The 21,371-nt window shown below is 37.6% G+C and overlaps 1 protein-coding gene across 1 annotated transcript in view; it reads left to right on the plus strand.

Moving 5' to 3' along the window:
• The window catches only part of LOC150099771 (uncharacterized), a 392,852-nt gene that overhangs the window by 131,797 nt on the left and 239,684 nt on the right, over nt 1-21,371 (plus strand). The window contains exon 5 of the mRNA XM_090403489.1: nt 1,253-1,289. Within this exon, the coding sequence (XP_090259615.1) occupies nt 1,253-1,289 (37 nt within the window). The remainder of the gene's footprint in view (nt 1-1,252; nt 1,290-21,371) is intronic.

The raw sequence follows: 21,371 nt of genomic DNA on the forward strand, positions 1-21,371 counted from the left end.
TCCTTGATTAAATAATTAAATATTAATAGAACTTAAAGGTAGTTATATGAATATTAATTTATAAACAAGTGATTTACATTAAATAATAATTACAAGTTTAGCTTATGTGATGGAAGATCATGTTGGATTCTGAAGCAAATATTAATTACTCAAATCTCTATATATTCAGAATCCAACAGTTCTACTTTACCCCAGTCCTGAAGATATTTTCAGGTGCAAACTTTGTTTGCTCACACTTGGATAAAGGATTAAACTAAATTTATTATAGTCTAACCAAGTGAAAAATAAACTTTCAACATCTTTCTCTAAATCCAGAGTAATTTAATAAAAAGGCGGCACACCTTTTGGCAACTCCTATAGGTAAAGATGACCTGCCATTGCTTCTACCTGGTATCTCCACTTCAGGGCCTGGCTCCCACTGAAGAGACCTCAATAAAGGTCGAAACTAGTCTGGGTAGTGGCCCTTCCCTTAATGCATAACATTATACATATCTGCAAGGAGATGTGTTTTACATTATGGAAGATACTGAGATAGGAGTGATGTTAGCTTGGTCCACCTTTGCTACGAGTTGCCCAGTGTTGTACTACCTTACCTCAGTCCTGAAGATATTTTCAGGCGCAAACTTTATTTGCTCACACTTGGATAAAGGATTAAACTAAATTTATTATTGTAAATACTACTGTTAGTCATACAAGTTCACATGGGAATTCGTAGGACTAGCAGTAGATTATACTGAAAAATATTTACTTTATTTTAAGTTAGCAGTGCCTATTGCATCAGAATTCCAAGACTAAGCACCAAAATAGAACCATGAATAAAAGAAGAAAAAAAAGAAAGATAGAAAAGGAGCTGTCTTACACTAGTTGGTAAAACATGGCTCACATATAGCACACTCATACTGTCATGTTATTTATAGGTCTCGAGACCTCTGTGTGTGTGTGTGTGTGTGAGGTTGATTTAAAAAAAAATATTAACTTGAATCACCTTAGGTTGATCAAGTACTGGCTGACAGAAGGAGAGGCTGGATAAGATATGGGATGCACATTAACTGACTTTTTGAAGGGCAGAGAGAGAGAGAGAGAGCCATGGACAAAAATAAGTGGAAAAGAAGGGGGAGAGGGGGAGGATATCTGTAGAGTTAGGATAGAATATGATGTGTTGATATGAAAGACTATATCTAGTCACAGTAACTTTATGTACTGTTGCATATATGATGCATTTCATCCTGATAAATAATTTTTGTTTTTTCAGAATGATTGAAAGCAGTTTATCAGATGTTGCAGAAGAGGTAATGTTATTTAATATTCTTTAATTTTCTGTAATCACTTTTTATCTGAATTATTACATAACTGTATAATTAAAAACAGCTATCACCATACAAACAGAAAAGGTCCTACCTTGTTAGCAACATTGCTATTCTAAAGAAAATTTACAACAACAACAAACTTTCCACACTATTTCGTGCCTATAAGTTTATTCTGGTCAGAATTGCCTATAATAATTTTTAACATAAAATATGAAAAAAAAAGTTTATTTGTGTGCTGCATGGAAATAATTTTACTTATGTTTGCTCTTATTTATTCATGTGTTAATATGAGAATTATCATCATAAATGTCTGATGTAGGCCTTCACAGGATGGACAAGAGACAATTATTGTATTACTTAATTAACTTTACATTATTACAAAGAAATACATAACTGCTTCCTATTTAACACTATCTTCTGAATTAATGTGTCATTTTTCAGGTCTCTCATATTGTCATATCTTATCGTTTTGACTTCTAAAGCTACTAATGTCGGTATAGACTGGAATCAAGAGATAGCATTTGGGAATAAGGAAAATTAATTTCTTGAGTTCTTGAACGATCATCAGATTATTTCATCAAAGGATGTCATTGTGAGTGGGGTTTCACACTTTCCTCCAGTTGGTAAGAATGATTATGAAGTGATCACTTGGTTTGTAGTTAGCCATATGCAGACCTCTGTGAAGAAAGGATATATGTGGAAGTACAAGACTAATGATTATTACACTTAGGAGACATCTTGGAGCTATAGTAATGGAATGAGGAGTTGAGTGGTAAGAAATGCTACTTGGGAACTGACAAAGAAATACATAACTGCACCAATGTGCAAATGTATTCCGAAGGTCAAAAGGCTGAAAAAGGTAGGTGTAAAATGGATGAATGAGGGGGCTCAAGCAAGAAATCTCAAAGAAGACACTTTGGAGATAGTACAAGATGAATAACAGTAATAATCAGTTATATGAAGAGTATAAAGAACAAGCAGGAGAGTGACCTAGTTATGTTAAGTATGAGTACAGAAATTGGCAAATTGGGCAAAGTAAAACCCTGGAGAGTTTTTTTTAGATATGTGACAAGTAGAAGGATGATTGTGGTAAGATGATGTTAATGGATGAAAATAGTAGAATGGTAACTGCAGCAGAAAATATTCTTGAGGTATTCAGTGATCAGTTTATAAGGATGTTTTATGCTGATTAGGATGGAATCATGAGGAACTTAAGTGTAGAGAACATAGGAGAGGATGGCTTGATTATGAGTGAACAGAAGAGATTTGAGGAAATAAATAAACTTGATGTCAGTAAGGCAATAGGATTTGATGACATCAGCGCATGTCTTAAGGGAATTGGCAGTAGCATTGACATACCTATTTAAGAAGAGTCTTACAACAGCACAGATTCCAAGAAAGTGGAAAGAAGGGAAAATTGTTCCACTGCATAAAGGTAGTGATAAGGCTGTGGCTACAAATTATAGGGCAATCTGTACATCTTGGTATATATTGGTAGTAGGATATAGAAATGGGTTAATACCAGCAGTATTGTCTGTGGTTATCAGCATGGGTTTGTTAAAGGGAGATCATGTCTAACTAACTTACTTGTGCACAATAAAAGGTGACAAATGTCTTGAACAAGAGAGATGCATATACAGTAGTATATTTATATTTTGCAAAAGCTATTGATAGACTGCCACATGACAAGCTGTTAAATAAATTGAAACTATCCCAAAAGAGGAAGGTCGCTAGTGGTGTACCGCAGGGTTCAGTTGTAGGACCATTGTTGTTCAGTTATTATATTAATGAAGTTAGGATAGGTTTAACTAGTGATTTGCAGATGATGCAAAATTGGGGATAGCAATGCAAAGTCAAGAAGATGTTGTGACCTTACAGGAGGACTTGAATGGAGTGCATGAATAGGCAGGTAAGTGGAACTGTCAGTTGAATGTTGCATAGTGTAAGGTATTAAAATTTGGTAAGTAACAATGGGATGCAAAGTATACACTTAGTGGGAAAACTTTAAAGAAGGTAGATTAGATGAGAGATCTGGGAGTGTGGTGGTGGATAAGTATCTGAAATTCAAGGGTCACATTGCACAAGTTGTGAAGACATCTCATCAGATAATGGCAATGATGCAGAAATAAACAACAAGTTATGATGCCATTGTATAAGGCCTTGATCGGGCCTCATATGGATTATTGTGCACAGATTTGGTCACTGGGTTTTCATGATGACGAGGATATGTTAGGAAGGGTCAAGAGAAGATTCACAAAGGTGGTCAATGGTTTTTGGAATGTGGAGTACAAGGACAGATTGTGAGATGCAAAGCCACATGAATAGGAGGAGAGATGTGATTGAGACATATAAGCTAGTCAGGGGTTGTTATCAGATTGACATGGAAGAGATTTTTCATAGAATGGGGGATTAGAACAAGAGGCCATCACTGGAAACTGTATAAGGAGGGTGTGAGCAAAGGAGTGAAGAGACTTAAGCTGATTTAATGTAGAAAAATTGAATCAGTTTAAGGCACGGTTATATGAGCTTTGTGTGCGATAGTGTATACCTCCCACAATGAGTCTCTGACTCCATGGTGGTCAGATGTTAATAATAATAATAATTAATCCACCTAGATCTAAGCTTTCCTCAAGATCTTTTTCCTGTCATCCATGCATCAAACATTTACCATTACTAGTGGCATATTTAGGTATAGGCCCGGGCCTGAGCAGCAAATTTCAGGCTCTCATTTTTGTAATTATAACATGTTCCTTATATGCTGCATCTACTCACAAGTAGAGAAATATTTTTCTTTTCCTCATTGTAAGTTTCGTCTGCAAGCATATTGGCATGTTATCAGATTCTGCATAACTATACAGACTGAGACATATGCACGGAAAGCTACTGTATTGTTGTCGGTAACTTGACACAAAGGCAATAGGGATCGTGGTCTGGAGAGATTGATGCTAATTAATTTTGTGTTGGTATTATTCTTACTAACTGTATTCGAATTAAAATTATGATTGTTAATTGTTGCCCTTCCTTCAACTCTTTAGTTCAGTATCCTGATATCTTTGTGGCAGTTAAGACGTGCTAAATCTGAAATTATTTTTAGAGTTTTCAGTGCCCTTGTCATATTTTGTCATCAGAGTGCAGGTAATACTGTTTTATTGTTTTGTTTTTAAAAAGTTATAATTGTGTAAATCATTCCGATACTTCCTGCGTGTTTTAAATTACTATTTAAATTTTAAAATATGAGTGATGGTAGAAAGTGACTTAGTGGTAGTGAATATAAGAAGAGGAGAAAAGAAAAGGAAGTGAAAATTAATGAAGTAGTATCAAAGACATGAAAACCGGACAGTTTTTTTGCATCGGTATCTGCTAATAGTAATTGTGATTTGGAAAAAGAACAAGAAGTGGTTGAGGAGACGGAAATTGAATCTGTTTCAAATGACGTGCCTACAACAAATCCCAACAATTTGGCAGCACAGGTGATAGTGAGTAATGACCCAGCTGAGTGGATTCTAAATGACGTAACACACGAGTATATCGCAGTTAACAGATTTCCACAAAATTTAGACAGTGTTCTTTCAAAATCACAAAGAGCTTATCCTGACAAAGTAAGACATGTTTCTAAGAAACTCATTGAGAGGAATCTGATTAATGGCAAAAAAATAATAAGAGATTTTCTTGTTTACTCTCCTAGTACTGGAAAGATCTTCTGTGCACCTTGTCGTCTTTTTGGTGGAGGGGAGCTGATGATAGTTACTTTGTCAGTGGATTTAATGACTGGAAAAATTCAGAAGCACGAGTGAGTCATCACGAGAAAGCAACTAGTCATATGAACTGTCTGATAGCCCTGAAACAAAGAGCAAATCTTGCAGGAGAATTGACTTACAAATAACTCAGCAACAAAGAAGAAATTAAGTACTGGAAGGTGGTGTTAAAACGAGTAGTTGCAGCTGTAAAAACATTGGCCAGTAGAAGACTTGCTTTGAGGGAAAAGGATGACATTTTTGGTTTTGTGCATAATGGAAATATAATGATGTGTCTAGAGTTAATTAGTAAATAGTGAATTTGATCCCTTTCTTGCTGAGCACATTGCCAAAAGCAGGAAAAAAGGAAAAAGTTTCATTTCCTATCTTTCCTTTGCCACGTATGAGGAATTTATTAAAATAATGGGTGAGAAAGTAATCAAATAGCTAAGTACTATTCCATAAGTGTTGACTCAACACCAGACTTGTCTCATGTTGATTAGCTGTCCTTCATTGTACGATGTGTGAAAGAACATGGAACTCCTGTGGAACGTTTTTTGCATTTCATTCCTAACTTTGGTCACAAATCTGAAGAGTTACAAGAGGCGGTTTTGACTTCACTAAACGATCTTGGAATTGATGTAGTAAATTGCAGAGGGCGGGCATATGATAATGCTAGTAACATGTCAGGCAAGTACGGACTGCAAGCAAGAATTCTTGAAATAAATCCATTGGCAGAATTCACACTGTGCACTGGACATTCTCTGTCTCTAATTGGTATTTGCACTGCCGAATCCTGTCGGTACTATTCCGCTTTTTTTGATGTCCTTCAGAAACTGTACGTATTTTTCACATCTTCAACACATCGGTGGAGTGTTCTAAGAAAGCACCTGGAAACTTCTCCAAAATTAATCAAACGTCCTTCGCCTACTCATTGGTCAGCTCATGGTGATGCTCGTCAGAGTCTTCATGAGGGATGAAAGGAAATAATTTCCACTTTGTCCGAAATTGAAAATGACACCACCCAGGAGAAATTTACATGATGTGAAGGAAGTCGGATTCTACGGCAACTTCAGTTACTGGAGGTTGGGATCATGACCTGCCTATTGGGTGATATTCTTGCAAGAATGAATGCCACAAGCAAGAAATTACAAAGTGTAACCATTGATATAGGAACTGTGTGTGAACTGTACAGGTCCTTCGAAGAATATTTCAAAGAACTAGAGTTACTCTATGCAGGGCCGTCGCCAGATTAGATCACACCCTGAGGCAAACAATTAAATATTGCCCTTGATGTATTATAAGACAAAAATATAAGAAAATCTCTAATTGCTATTTTGTTTTTATTACAAGAGAAACATTAATGCAAAACGATTACATAATAATATTAATTAAATGTTTGCTCTACAAGGATATCGCACAATAAAACTGTTTATAAGCTCTTCTAAATTTAAATTATAAGCTATGTCCGCCTCTATCGATATATAGTTGCTAGACCAACCATCTTTCTTTGGTCATTGCTGTTTGCAAATAATTTTTAATCAGTTTAAGCTTGGAAAAACTTCTTTCTGCACTTACTACGCTAACAGGAATTGTTAGCATAGTGACGGCACCTACCACAATATGGCTGAAGGAGCATCCTTATTAAGCCACGCCATGAGGCAGGCTGCCTCTATTCTATACCTGTTGACAGTACTGATCTGGTCCCATGGCCAGCAGACATTAGACACTTTCCTCATCCATCTAAACAAACAACACAAACGCATACAATTCACAATTGAGATCGTAAAGTAGAACACTCTTCCATTTCTAGATCCACTTCTCACACATCTTCCTTCTCGTAGTCTTTCCTTCACTGTTTACCAAAAACCAACACAATGCTGGCCAATATATATACACATAAACTCCTACCACCACCAAACACAAAAACTAGGGGTCATTGATACATTAAAAAACATGGCTTTGAAGATTTCCTCCAATGAAATTAAAGATGAATTAAAGCAATTAAAGATGAATTAAAAGTTATCAGCAATACCTTCCTAAAAATGGTTACAGCCAAAATACTATCAACAAAATTCTGTACAAGACCTCACTTAACAACAAAATAAACTAGACTACAATAAAACTGTAACCATTCCATACATTGAAGGGATATCAGACAAAGTAAACAGAATGCTACAGAAATACAACCTTAAAGCCACCTTTAAACCTCCTGCAAAATTAAAGAACTTATTCAACTCATCCAAGGATCCATTCCCTCTGCTGGCCCACCCTGGAGTATACTGTATTCATTGCACTTGTAATTTGCCCTATATAGGGGAAACAGAATACACAATTCTTATCAAAAAAAAGGAACTTAAATGACACATTAAATATAATAAGTATGGTCAAGCTGGTCTTTCTGATCATGCCCTGAACACTTTACATAGAATTGACTGGATAAGCACCTGTTGTTTAAACCAAAACATGGTACGAACATAAATTTAAGGAGGTTTGTGAGATTCTTATCAACCACCTTAATCTTAACAATAATGATGGTCTAAAATCCCATGAATATGGAAGGCACATATTCTACCCAGTTAACCTTTCTCCCTAAGAGTTAATTATAAATAGGACCATAGGTAATCCATGATCTTAAATCTAAGTATAACCATTGTTAAATATGTTAAATTGTTAATAATGTTAAATTAGGACATAATTTTTACTGTAACAAAATTATCTATATGAAAAAATGTTCTCTGATGTTGTCTTAAACAGAATATAGTTTTGATGTAGTTATTTTATTTCATTTATTTATTGAAATTTTATTTTATTTTCACTAGAGGTCAGGCCAGTAAAATAACCGTTGATCAAATCATTGTCTCTTCAGCATACTGTGCGAAATGTAATTTAGCTTGTCTCTGTGTATATGTGTGTGTGTGTGTGTACTCCAGATGATGACCTTAATATGAAGGCCAAAACATCAGGAAATTAAAATAATTATATATAACATGGTTGTAGAGGCCATAATTTGTGTAAAATGAATGCTTATCACTGTGTAACACTAAAGGAAAGAATATATATCTGCTAGCTCTTTCCATCACCCTTCACAAAAACTCGGAGTCGTTAACACCCCTCAAAAACAGCTATAACAATTTTCTCCGATGAACAAGCTCTTAAAAAAGAATTGCAAATTATTAGCAATACATTTATAAACAATGGCTATAGCAAAAATACCATCAATAAAGGTCTTCATAAAACTTCATAAAAAATGCAAATAATATAGACTAAGTAAAACCATAGCTATCCTATATATTAAAGAGTTATCAAATAAAATAAATAGAATTCTATACCATTACAATCTTAGTGCTACTTTTAGATACCTATCAAATTAAAAAACATATTCTACTCCATCAAGGATCCCTCCCCACTTGGCCCACCCTGCTGTATATCGAATCCATTGCACATGTGACTTACCTTATATTGGTGAAACTGGACACACAATTCCTATCTGTAAAATAGAACACAACTGATAAATGAAATGTAACGATTATGGTAAAGCAGGCCTTTCTGTCACGCACTTAACACCTTATGCCAAGTTGATTGGAAAAGTACCTGTTTCTTACTCATACAAAAAATTTGCATTAATGCAAATTTAAAGAAACCTCTGAAATTTTGATCAATCATTCTAATCTAAATAATAATGGTGGCATAAAAATCCCAAGAATTTGGACAGCACATATTCAGCCCACTTAAGTTCTTCAAGTTCTCCAGCAAACTCTTATTTTAGGATTCTTAACAATAATGACAGCCCTTATTGGTCACCATCTGTACTGTTGTTCTAATTTATCTGTGAATAATTATGTGAGAACACTCTCTAGCTTAATATATCTCTTACGGTGCGCTGTCTTGCTGAAAGAGATAATGGTCAGTTCCAACGATTTGTAACCAAACAGATAATAATAATAACAACAGGGCTCTAGCTTTGATGTAGTAATTTTTTGTTCACCAGAGGTCAGGCCAGTAATGTTAGCTGTTGACCAAATTACTGTGACTTTAGTATACTATGTACAGGGTGTTCGGGATAAATTTGACATATTTATAATTAATTATATTTTTCCGTAAGTTACATGTATTAACACACACTTCTCTTCATTTAAAAGTTTGGACCCTTCTTCATTCATATACAAGATGTCAGAAAGGATGGATAGCTGGAACCCACCTGAATCATGGAAGAGAATAACTTGTATCATGATGATTCGTGCCCGCCATCAAAATAAGGATATTACGACTGCTGCCCAATGCTCCCTGAATACAGTAAAAACAATCAGGCATGAACTAGAGACTTGCAATGGTGACTACGAGGATGTAGCAAGAAGAAAGATCCCTAGCAGACGATCTGATTGCGTTCGTACAGCAGAATTCCTCGCAAATCTGCAGGAACAGGTGTTGAAGAACCCTGGCATTGGAATTCGGGCTTTGTTCGTGGAGTTGCTAACTGTAGTCAAGCCCTGGATAACAAGGGTAGCCAATGGTAGGCCGTATGTATGGCAGCAGGATTCGGCCCCTTGCCACACCTCTGGGAAAAGTCAAAAATGGTTGTCTGAAAATTTCTACGACTTCACCAGTCCAAATGTTTGGCCTCCAAACTCCCCAGACCTTAACCCCATGGATTATTTTGTATGGGGCGCAGTTGAAAAAGACACCAATCGCACTTCCAGTAATACAAAAGCCCAGTTAATGGATAAAATTAAAACAGTTTTTGCGGCCCTTCCCAGGGAGACTGTAGCATCAGCTTGTTCGAGGTTCCGAAGCAGAATTGAAGCTGTGATCGATGCTAATGGTGGTTATTTTGAGTAAATCTTGTTGATAGTATTGTAATTAACTCTGCCTGTAATGTTTTTTTGTCAATTCATTAAATTTAATAGATACAAAGAAGATTTTCTTTTTCCTTACGAAACTGTCAAATTTATCCCGAACACCCTGTAGATTACTGTGCTGCTTGTTTTTTTGTATCTATGTGTATACTTCAGATGATGACCTTGATATGAAGGTTGAAACGTTGAGTGAATATTTTGGTTTATATTAAACCGAAACTTTACTATAACACATTAGTTGTTTCTATATTTAAAAAAAAAATGAATGCTAATCAATGTGTAACTATGAAGGAAAGGATTCTGTTATTCATCTTCTCTACACAGACATTCTAAACATCCCCTCACACATACATTTACTTTCACAGCACTCTGTCATTTTTGAAATATCTACATCACTCACATTTGTCTTTAACATCAGTATACTCCCTGATCTCACTCTTGCTGCGATTTTGTCTCATATCAGTGAACACACAAAGAAATACATGGAAATGTATCAATATGCAATCTAAAACACAATTGAACACTGTGTATCAATCTCAGCTATCACACAATGAAATTCAATTAAGAACTATCAATAATGCTTCACAACAAATATGAAATTTAACTTATCTTTCCCCAGCATAATGGACAACTATCTTACCCCATCGTGCTAAATGTATGTTAGGTTTACAATGTTTCGTGGTTGGAATTTAGACAGAAAATAATATTGTGGATGTCGATGCAATAAAGACATATATAAAATGTATAAGCTTAAATTTTTAAATTTTAAAAAGAGAATAGCTCTCTGCATAAACATTTTTTTGTTTTCCACGGTGTTCTAGGCATTTAATATTAGGTTCCCCCCCCCCCCATTGCTTTTTGTAATGCATATAATCAGTATAATATCATCTCATTGATGGAAACTCACAAGGCAGTATCTGACTAAAGTAAATGTATAACTGCATACCAAGGGTTAAGCGAGTAAATAGAGTAGGAATGAAATCAAACAATCTGTGCTGGAAAAGAAAATGTTATAGAGGAGGTACAAGACAGTTGGTGGTGTTCAGATCCATGAAGAGTATAAAGTGCAGGCTAGAAAGGTGATGAGCATGGTAAAGAAAGAAAAGGTGGTGCATGAGAGGAGATTGGTTGGTCAGGCCAAAGTTAACGCAAGGGAATTTTTCTGCTATATGGCAAGCAAGCGAAAAGAATAACTATGACAGATTGACACTGGTGGATAGTCATGTCAGAAGAGTGACTGAAGCGAAGGATATAGTGAATTATTTAATGAGCATTTTATCAGCATGTATCATACTGGTGTAAATGATGCGGTGCAATATATAGAAGGGGAGGCAGTATTAGGAGAATTGGAAGCAAAAGAATCAGAGGTATATCAGGTATTGGTTTGGTTAGATGTAAATGAGGCCATGTGAATGAATGATGTTATTGTCACCGTTTTTTTGTTGTGGTTTTATCTTTAATATCTTTAATTGGCTTTACTTTCTTTTTACTTTTAACATTAAATTTGTTGTATCTCTTACAATCAGACTTCGGTTGCCGACAAATTTGTATAGATTAAAGACTGCGCCAGCTGGCAACTAAACTCTGATACATTATCTAAAATACTTAAAGAAAATTGTAGGGATCAAGATATATGCAGTCGTGGTCCCTATTCTCATATCACTATTGGATTCCCCTTTAAATGCAAGGTACAAAATTTTCCAAACGGTAATTCAAATCCGCAGAAGATATGACAAACTCAATTGATTATGTAAAAACAAAGACAAGTATACATGTTATTTAAATTCTTAACCTTAAAAGAGCCTGGGTTCCCCTTTCTTAATTAAACACATTTAAACTTCTGCACTATGATCTCTTACTAGACATAAATTCCTCACTTCTGTACATATATGTATCCTCAGACTCTCACAATTAAGTTACCTGATAATATCATACATGAAACATTAACATAAACACTAGACAATTCAATGAATCTGACATGTAATTCTCTAGGACAGTAGTACTTATTTCTACTTAATTCTCTCCCCCAAAATATCTGTTAACACTTAACTACTTTCTGATCATATGACATTACTTTTCTTAAATCACTTAAACAGTTCGGAGCTCGGCCTCCTGTTCGGCTGGAGCCTAATATGTTTTCTTCTTAACAGTAGACACAAGTGTCCAAATTGCAGACTGTTCTTGTGGCACAACACGAAAATGGCATGTGTTCTTAACTTTTGTTTCTTTACTCCACGGATACTTTAATCCTACATTAATATAAGAAAATCTTCGCTTACCGTTCTTGCTTTGACTAGGTATTCTGATCTGTTCACTGTACCTCCTCTGATGGCGGACTTTGTTCTACACGAACCGAAAGCACTCATACACAGATCTGTACGCTGACGTGGATTTCATCAGCGGCTCTTTCTCCTTAAGTGTTTGAACACATTGTAGTTTCAGCTTTGACTGATGTAACATGCATAGCAAGGGGAGATCCTTGCTACACGTGGGGGCAAGCTCTACATAGCTCTTCTACGGGAAACTAGGTGCCGACGAACCTCGGAGACGAGACACAAGAGATCGGAGATAAGAGAAAAGAGAGCGATTCGAACTCCCGCCGAAACTTTTATACTCCGAAACAGCTCCCTCACTCAGCGGTGTCGTCACGCATACAGCGGCAGGTGATTGGACGCTGTGGCTACAAACTGTCTTCACGTCTTAAACTTGTACTTAGCTTATGCATATTTATTTGGTAATACTACATGACTTTCTACTTTAATTCATCACAATTACTATCTTAATAAACATATGGGCTATCTTAACAGTGTTTAGAATTTATACATCTGAATATTTACATTTTCTTGGGACATTATTCGGTACATTTCCCATCTGGAGGCACAAGCATGTCCTTATCCCTTCCTTCTGAGGTAACGTAACGTTGGGTGGGAAAAAGGGATGACATCACTTTTTCCGACGCAACAAAGCCCCCCCCCCCTTTAATTAAAATTTTCTCTTAACTGAGTTATGACAAAATTTCCTTTTAGCAACATCCTCTCCTTTCTCTGGGAAAGGATTGGCTTCCTTGCCTACTTCTAAGCATGTATCTGTGTGCGGGCTGTTCATCTGGCTCAGAAAATCCATCATGACCCCCCCGATCAGTGTTATTTCCACTAGTAATACCTGGGGCTTCCCTATGTCTTATGAAGAAAGGGGGGTACTTGTCTTGAGGGAATTCCTCCTTCCTTGTTTTGTGATCTCTGTCTTCTTTTGGTCGCACCTTGCTGCGGGACGAGTTTGGACGGGAGTTTTCCCTGGACCCATGTCTGTTCTGGCCCCTTACGTTTTCCTAAGACCCTCTCTAAGGAGTCACCAAAACAGACTAGTCTTGCTGGCCTAGTTTTATATGGTTTGAGGTGATCAGCATGTACAACGGTGGTCTTACCACGAGGGCTGGTTTCTTTGACTCTGAAGGTTACAGGGGTTATTCTTTCAATTATCTCAAACGGTCCAACTGCGTTCTTACCGAACTTCCCCCTTTTTCCCTTTCTCTGGAAACCTTGGTCCATTAGACCCAAGCTTCCTTCCTTCAAGTCTTTGGTTTTCCTGGGCTTGTTCGCGTATAATCTTGCGCGGAGAGAGCACCCTTCACTGGTTTCTGCTACTGATTTATATGCTAGCTTGTTGTCTCTAATGAGGTTGTTTAGATATTCATCTATATCAGGAAAGCCTGTTTCTGCCCTGGAGCTCCTGAAGTCACTTGGGAAGAGGGGCTCAAACCCGTAGAGTATTACGGTGGGCGCTTCCCTGGTAGCTGAGTGAAGTGCAGTCCTGCATGCGAAGAGGGTGTGAGGTAACCGAGCATCCCACTCTGATATCTGTTCTTCTGCTAGCTTTGCTAGGGTGAGTTTCAGAGTGCGGTTCATTCTCTCACACATACCATTCGCTTGGGGGTGATAGGGTGTGGTGAAGATTTTTTTTATCCCCAGTGAGCTGCACAGCTGTAGGATCACCTTGGCTGTGAAGTTAGTGCCCTGATCTGACAGTAGGGTCTCAGGTGTCCCGTATCTTGAGAAGATCATTTCAAATAGCATGTCTGCTACGGTCTTGGCCATTTGATCCTTCATGGCTACAGCCTCAGGGAACCTGGAGAACATGTCTATGACAACCAGGATGTATCTATTCCCTCTTGACATGGTGGGGAGTGGCCCTACAATATCCATTGCCACGGCCTGGAAAGGGCGTGAGGGAACGGCTGAATAGGGGCCTTACCAGTGATTGGGGCTTTACTTTCACAGATGTTACAAGAGAGGACGTATGCCTCCATGTCACGTCTCATTCCCAGAGATACCTATCCGTCACCTTCTTTAAAGTTCTGTGCACTCCCTGGTGCCCTGCTAATTTATTATCATGGAGTGTGTGCAGCAACCAAGGGATCATCGCTTCGGGCACAACTATTTTCTCCTTCCATCTCCCGGTGACGGCTCGTCTAGATATCAGGAGACCATCATTATCAATGAATATGTTGTCACCGGTTCCCCCTTCCTGGTAGTTACCTCCTTCACTTAGCAATTTCTTGTAAACTGGTCCCCATACCAGGTCAGCCTTCTGTGCCTGAATGATGTCAAATTTCTCCTAGGTCTGACATCGCTTCTCGGGTGCTTCCCTTCTCTGATATTCCTGGATGACCCCAATCCGTTGGGTGTTTTCATTGATGTGGCTATAATTCTCACCATGTTGGGGTGTTAGTGATCAGAATAGGTAATCGGCTACTACATTAGCCTTTCCTGGTATGTAGCTGACCTCCATTCTGTACTCCTGCATTTCCAAAGCCCAGTGCACTATTCTCTGATTTTTATCCTTCATGGATGACATGAAGGACAGAGGTTTGTGATCGGATCTGAGGACGATGTTTTGCCCTAACAAAAGGTGGCGGAATTTCCTGAGGCTGTACACGATGGCCAAAGCCTCCCTCTCAATGACGGAGTAATTTTTCTCCGAAGGGGATAGTTTCCAGCTAACAAACGCGACAGATTTGAAAGAATCCCATTCCTTTTGCTCAAGCACGGCCCCAATAGTATCTTTGGATGCATCGGCGGCAAGATAGAAGGTTTCCCCAAGTTTTGGATGAATGAGGACAGGGGCAGTGGTCAGTGCCTTGTTTAGTGCATGGAATGCTTCTTGCTGCTCTATCTTCCAGGCAAACTTGGTTCCCTTCCTGGTTAGGCTCACTATTGGCATCATTATCTCAGAGCATTGGGGAATGAATTTTCGGAAAAAATTTACCATCCCTAGATACCGCCTAACCTGCCTGATTGTGGTGGGGGGTTTTACATCTAAAATGGCATTCACGTTGTTATATGAGGGTGCTATCCCGTCCCCGGTGATCATGTGTCCGAGGTATTCTACCTTGTCAAGAAAAACATCGCATTTCGAGCATTTTAGAGACAGCTTGGCCTTATCCAATCTGTTTAGTACGTTTAGTAGGATCTCAGTGTGCTCTTCCGTGATGGTGGAATATATCAGTAGGTCGTCTTGGAAGCATAGGACGCCTTTGCCCAAAAGTCCTGCCAGCACACCATTCATGAGGCATTGGAAGCTCATAGCTGAGTTTCGGGCCCCTTGGGGAAGCCGACAGAGTTGGTATTTCTGCTACTTCGTGGTGAAGGCGAAATATTGTCTGTCTTCTTTCCTGAGGGGAATCTGGTAGTACCCAGATTTCAGGTCAAGTTTCGAGAAGACCTTTGCCCCTTCTAGGCCAAACAGTAGCTCTTCTATAGTACACACTGGGAAATCAATGGGTTTCGTGACTTTGTTCACTTCCCTTAGATCCAGAACAAATCTTAAATCACTGTTTGCTTTCTCGACCAGTATGAATGGGCTGTTCCAACGGGAAACAGACTTCTCAATTACACCTGCCTTCTCATATTCTTCCATGAGCTTTTCTAATTTGTTTGCGTGTTTGACGGGGATTGGGTATTGTTTTATGTGTACAGGTGAGGTCGAGGTTATTTGAACAGCGTGTTCTACGGCATTAGTACAGGTGAGGGTGCTTATTCCCTCAGTAAAGACTCCGGGGTACAATTTGTACGCTGTGTAAAAAAATTGTCTTATCTCTGCTATATCTTTCTTAGAGCTATGGCCACTTGTGGATTTGCTCATCGATCTGTTCCTCTTCAAACTCCTTAGCAGATATCAAATTGGTCTCAAGTGACTTATTTTTGAGCGATGTTTTGCAGGGGTTGGTTTTGGGGTGGTGGGTCTTTCCACACAGAGATATTGATTGGTTCCCAAAGTCGCAGGCGAACTGGTTTGACTATAAGAAGTCTAGTCCCAAAATGACTTGATTGCTGGTGTCATCGGGTACCTCTGGTAAGATTATTATGTCATGGGTGACATCAATGGGGAAACAAGGGATGGATAACTTCGCTCTCAGTTTAGTGGAAGATTGTAGCTCTACCTTTGCTATTCCCATTATTTTGTGAGCTGTTTGGAGGGGAATAAGTGTTTTGTTATGGGTCATATCAAGCCTTTTGTATAGGTTGTGAGGGATGACAGATATGTGTGCTCCTGTGTCAAGGAGGAATTCACATTGTGTTCCATCTATGTTGCCCTGGACTAGGGTAAGGTTTCCTTCAAGGCTTGCTTCAGTGGTGTTGGTAGTTTGTATTTGGTGGTGTATGGTCACATGACTTTCACTCCTACTACTGTGCCCTTCTTCGGTTATCATTTCTCTGTATTCAGAGGATTGGGCAATAATTGCTATTAATTCTTCTTTCTCACTGGCTGCTGCCCAGCACTCTTCAAGGCTATTTATTTCCTTTTTGTGTATGCTCTCCTGCAATTCAGGTATGATCCCTGTTCTGAATTGGTGTAAGGTAAGCCATTCAATGTGTTCTTTGTCTTGTGTGTGGGTTTTTATATCATGTGCCAGTTTGGTTAGTTTGTTAAGGAAGTTGGTTACCCTTTCCCCTCTCTTTTGTATGCATTTGAAGAATTTGTTAAATATTTGTTCAATTCCTCTCCTTTTGCTGAATTTCGATATTAGGGCCTCTTTAAAGTCTTTAAGTGTTACTGCTCTCTTTAGTGTTTGTTGAGAGTGTAATGCTTTCTTTGCTTTCCCCTCTAGTCCACTGCATATTCATGTTAAGAGTTGCGGATCACTCCAGTTGGCTGCCCTTTTTAGTCTTTCCATGTGGCTAAGGAAGGATTCTATGTCGTCATTATCCTCCCCTGAAAATCTGGGGCATATTTGTTTAGGGTTCATTGTTCTGAAAAATTCTGTGTCGGTCACCTCGGCTATCTCAGGTAGGGACATACTTACGCTCTCTGATTAACACAGTTCAAAATTCAAATAAATTAAAAAAAAACTTAATTTCACTATTATACCTTCACAATTGAGTTTGTTTCTGGGATTGAGACCAGTTTGGTGTGCAAATTAATTTCTTTCAGCACATCCTGTCGACTACTGCGCCATTGTTATTGTCCCCGTTTTTTTGTTGTGGTTTTATCTTTAATAACTTTAATTGCTTTACTTTCTTTTTACTTTTAACATTAAATTTGTTATATCTCTTACAATCAGACTTCGGTTGCCGACAAATTTGTATAGATTAAAGACTGCGCCAGCTGGCAACTAAACTCTGATACATTATCTAAAATACTTAAAGAAAATTGTAGGGATCAAGATATATGCAGTCGTGGTCCCTATTCTCATATCACTATTGGATTCCCCTTTAAATGCAAGGTACAAAATTTTCCAAACGGTAATTCAAATCCGCAGAAGATATGACAAACTCAATTGATTATGTAAAAACAAAGACAAGTATACATGTTATTTAAATTCTTAACCTTAAAAGAGCCTGGGTTCCCCTTACTTAATTAAACACATTTAAACTTCTGCACTATGATCTCTTACTAGACATAAATTCCTCTCTTCTGTACATATATGTATCCTCAGACTCTCACAATTAAGTTACCTGATAATATCATACATGAAACATTAACATAAACACTAGACAATTCAATGAATCTGACATGTAATTCTCTAGGACAGTAGTACTTATTTCTACTTAATTCTCTCCCCCAAAATATCTGTTAACACTTAACTACTTTCTGATCATATGACATTACTTTTCTTAAATCACTTAAACAGTTCGGAGCTCGGCCTCCTGTTCGGCTGGAGCCTAATATGTTTTCTTCTTAACAGTAGACACAAGTGTCCAAATTGCAGACTGTTCTTGTGGCACAACACGAAAATGGCATGTGTTCTTAACTTTTGTTTCTTTACTCCACGGATACTTTAATCCTACATTAATATAAGAAAATCTTCGCTTACCGTTCTTGCTTTGACTAGGTATTCTGATCTGTTCACTGTACCTCCTCTGATGGCAGGCTTTGTTCTACACGAACCAAAAGCACTCATACACAGATCTGTACGCTGACGTGGATTTCATCAGCGGCTCTTTCTCCTTAAGTGTTTGAACACATTGTAGTTTCAGCTTTGACTGATGTAACATGCATAGCAAGGGGAGATCCTTGCTACACGTGGTGGCAAGCTCTACATAGCTCTCCTATGGGAAACTAGGTGCCGCCGAACCTCGGAGACGAGACACAAGAAATCGAAGATAAGAGAAAAGAGAGCGATTCGAACTCCCGCCGAAACTTTTATACTCCGAAACAGCTCCCTCACTCGGCGGTGTCGTTATGCATACAGCGGCAACCGATTGGACACCGTGGCTACGAACTGTCTTCACATGTCTTAAACTTGTACTTAGCTTATACATATTTATTTGGTAATACTACATGACTTTCTACTTTAATTCATTCACAATTACTATCTTAATAAACATATGGGCTATCTTAACAGTGTTTAGAATTTATACATCTGAATATTTACATTTTCTTGGGATATTATTCGGTACATTTCCCATCCGGAGGCACAAGCATGTCCTTATCCCTTCCTTCTGAGGTAACGTTGGGTGGGAAAAAGGAATGACTCATCACTTTTTCCGACACAACAGTGACATATCACCACGTATTCTTAAGGAATGTGCACCACTGTTGGCTATGCCCTTGACCTGGTTATTTAATGAAAGTCTTACAGTGGGTAGGGTTCCTAAGGAGTGGAAAGAAGGCAAAATAGTACCACTCCACAAGCATAGTTCTAAGACATAAGTCTCCAACTATAGGTCATCTGTATAATTGCAGTTGTGTTCAAGGTGTTGGAGAGATTGATAAGGAATAGAATACAGGATTGGGTTGATGGACATAGCATTCTTTATGATGATCAGCATGAATTTGTAAAGGGTAGGTCATGTTTTAATAATTTACTTGCATTTTATGATAAGGTAACAAGTGTGTTAAATAAGAGAGGATCATATACAGTGATATTCTTGGACTTTGCAAGTAATCTATGTGGTAATCTATCAAAGGCATTTGATAGATTACCACATGATAAGTTGGTGTACTAGTTGCAGAGGATGGGAATAGATAGTATCCCCATCCTCTACAACTAAGGATTTTAAGAAGATTCAGTATGATAAGTTGTATGATATGTTGTCAGTTGAATGAACCTTTAATGAACCTCTCATGACGAATCTGCTGCAGTAATAATAATAATTATTATGCCTAATTTTTCATTGTTATTGTTATCTGATCTTTGATCTCCATTCAGATAAAAGCAGATTATAATAGAGTTGCTACATATCTTGTTGTCACTTATATGGAAATGTGTTAAGAAAGGAGTGGTGGAGTTTTCTTTTGATGGAAGGACTGGATAAGATGGATAAGAATTTCTAAGAACACTAAAAAGATAAAAATGGAATATTTTTTTTTTAGTTGTATCCTTGGATTAGCTTAAGAAAGAGAGAGAAAGGATGAGGAAGGATTACATGCTCTAAACAGTACCACAGCCATTCTTTTTTTTAGTGTTCTTATAAACATGAAGCAAAAATGACCTGATCTAAAGATGCAACAGTACATTTTTTTTCTCTGAATTTTTATTTTATCATTATTATTACACTTCTATGCAGTCCAAAGACTCATCATAGGAGTTCTAACACTATTTTTTACACAATACCTATCATACCTCGCCTCAACTTTATTCACTGACAGAGTACTCACAGCCATCTCTGACAACTTTTTCCACTCATTCTCCATTCCTCAAACATAAATCTAGTCCTCAGAAAACATTCTAGTCCATCATTCTAGTCCTCAGAAAACAAGGGGACACCACACAAGTGTGGTGCACCCTTGTTTTCCTGTCATATCATATAATGGAAAATTTCTTCAGTATCTACTCTATGAAAACCGTGTAGTAACTTATACATTTTTATTATTCCTTCTTTTCCACTTATGAACAAAACCATATAACCACCAAACCTTCAGATCATCTTCACAGGGAACACTCCACAGATCAGTTACTATTTTAGTCACTCGGTTCTGAATCCTCTCCAACAGTTCTACATCTTCAAAAAATCCAGTAAAATCTCTGCATAGTACTTCAGATATGAAGTACTACGCAGTCATATTGTCATATTGGAACTTTATAGAAAGAATAACAATGTCCAAGTGACCCTTTGAGTGATTTTGCCCATTTTTACAATATGTCCTTTAAACTCCAATTCTATCCATCATCATCACTCCATGGTCCTCTCATCAGTTATCTCTTTTTTTCCTGCAACAAGTACTCAGAAAAGAGACAAAATATGCTTCAACTTTGTAGTTAACATTATTATCATCATCATACCTTCATGAAGTTAAAACACTCATTGTGGAAAGTCCACTATCAAACAGTGTCCATCAGATCATGCTTTTAACTTATTTATTGTTTCCACTCACCAGCACTTTCCAAGCAAAATATCGCTCCTCAACCCTTGCTTACATCCTCCTTATTCAACTTCTTGGAATGATTCCTTGTTCTACCCCTTAATCTTCTACTCTTTGAAAATGCTCTTTTGCTTTAATGTTGTATAACCTCCCTTCACAACCTTATAGCTGAATCATTGACCTCCATTGACTCTGTTACAAGAAACAGTCCACATAAAATCTATATGGTCTGTTTTTTTTTCAGTCTAGTGATTTCAATAATAATTTTGTCAGTCACCAAGAGGTTAGCCATGTAGTCATCCCTTATAAGCAATGAATCTCTGAACACATAACAGGATCTCTTAACCTCAACGCCTGTGGTGTGTGTCTTACTTTGGATAGGGAGATTTGTCAGACACGTCATTAAAAAAAAAAGTGAAAAATGTATCAAATATCAATATAATGGTCTAAGTTTGTGGCACATGCTGTCACTTTCAAATGCAGGATTCGATAAAGGTAAGGAAAAAAGTTCTATTGTATCATTCAAATTTTTACAGATTTGATAGTGCGCTTATCCCCATAATAAAAACTGGTGTTAACTTAACAGTTCATCACTATTGATTCAATTATTATTTTATTTCTTATCTTTCTTTTTTATACCTTTGCTTACTAGTCTTTACTATAGTTAA

This window comes from Typopeltis vanoorti, chromosome 14 (genome assembly GCF_054136105.1).
Source record: "Typopeltis vanoorti isolate ZY-2024b chromosome 14, IOZ_Tvanoo_1.0, whole genome shotgun sequence".
Taxonomy (NCBI): Eukaryota; Metazoa; Arthropoda; class Arachnida; order Uropygi; family Thelyphonidae; genus Typopeltis; species Typopeltis vanoorti.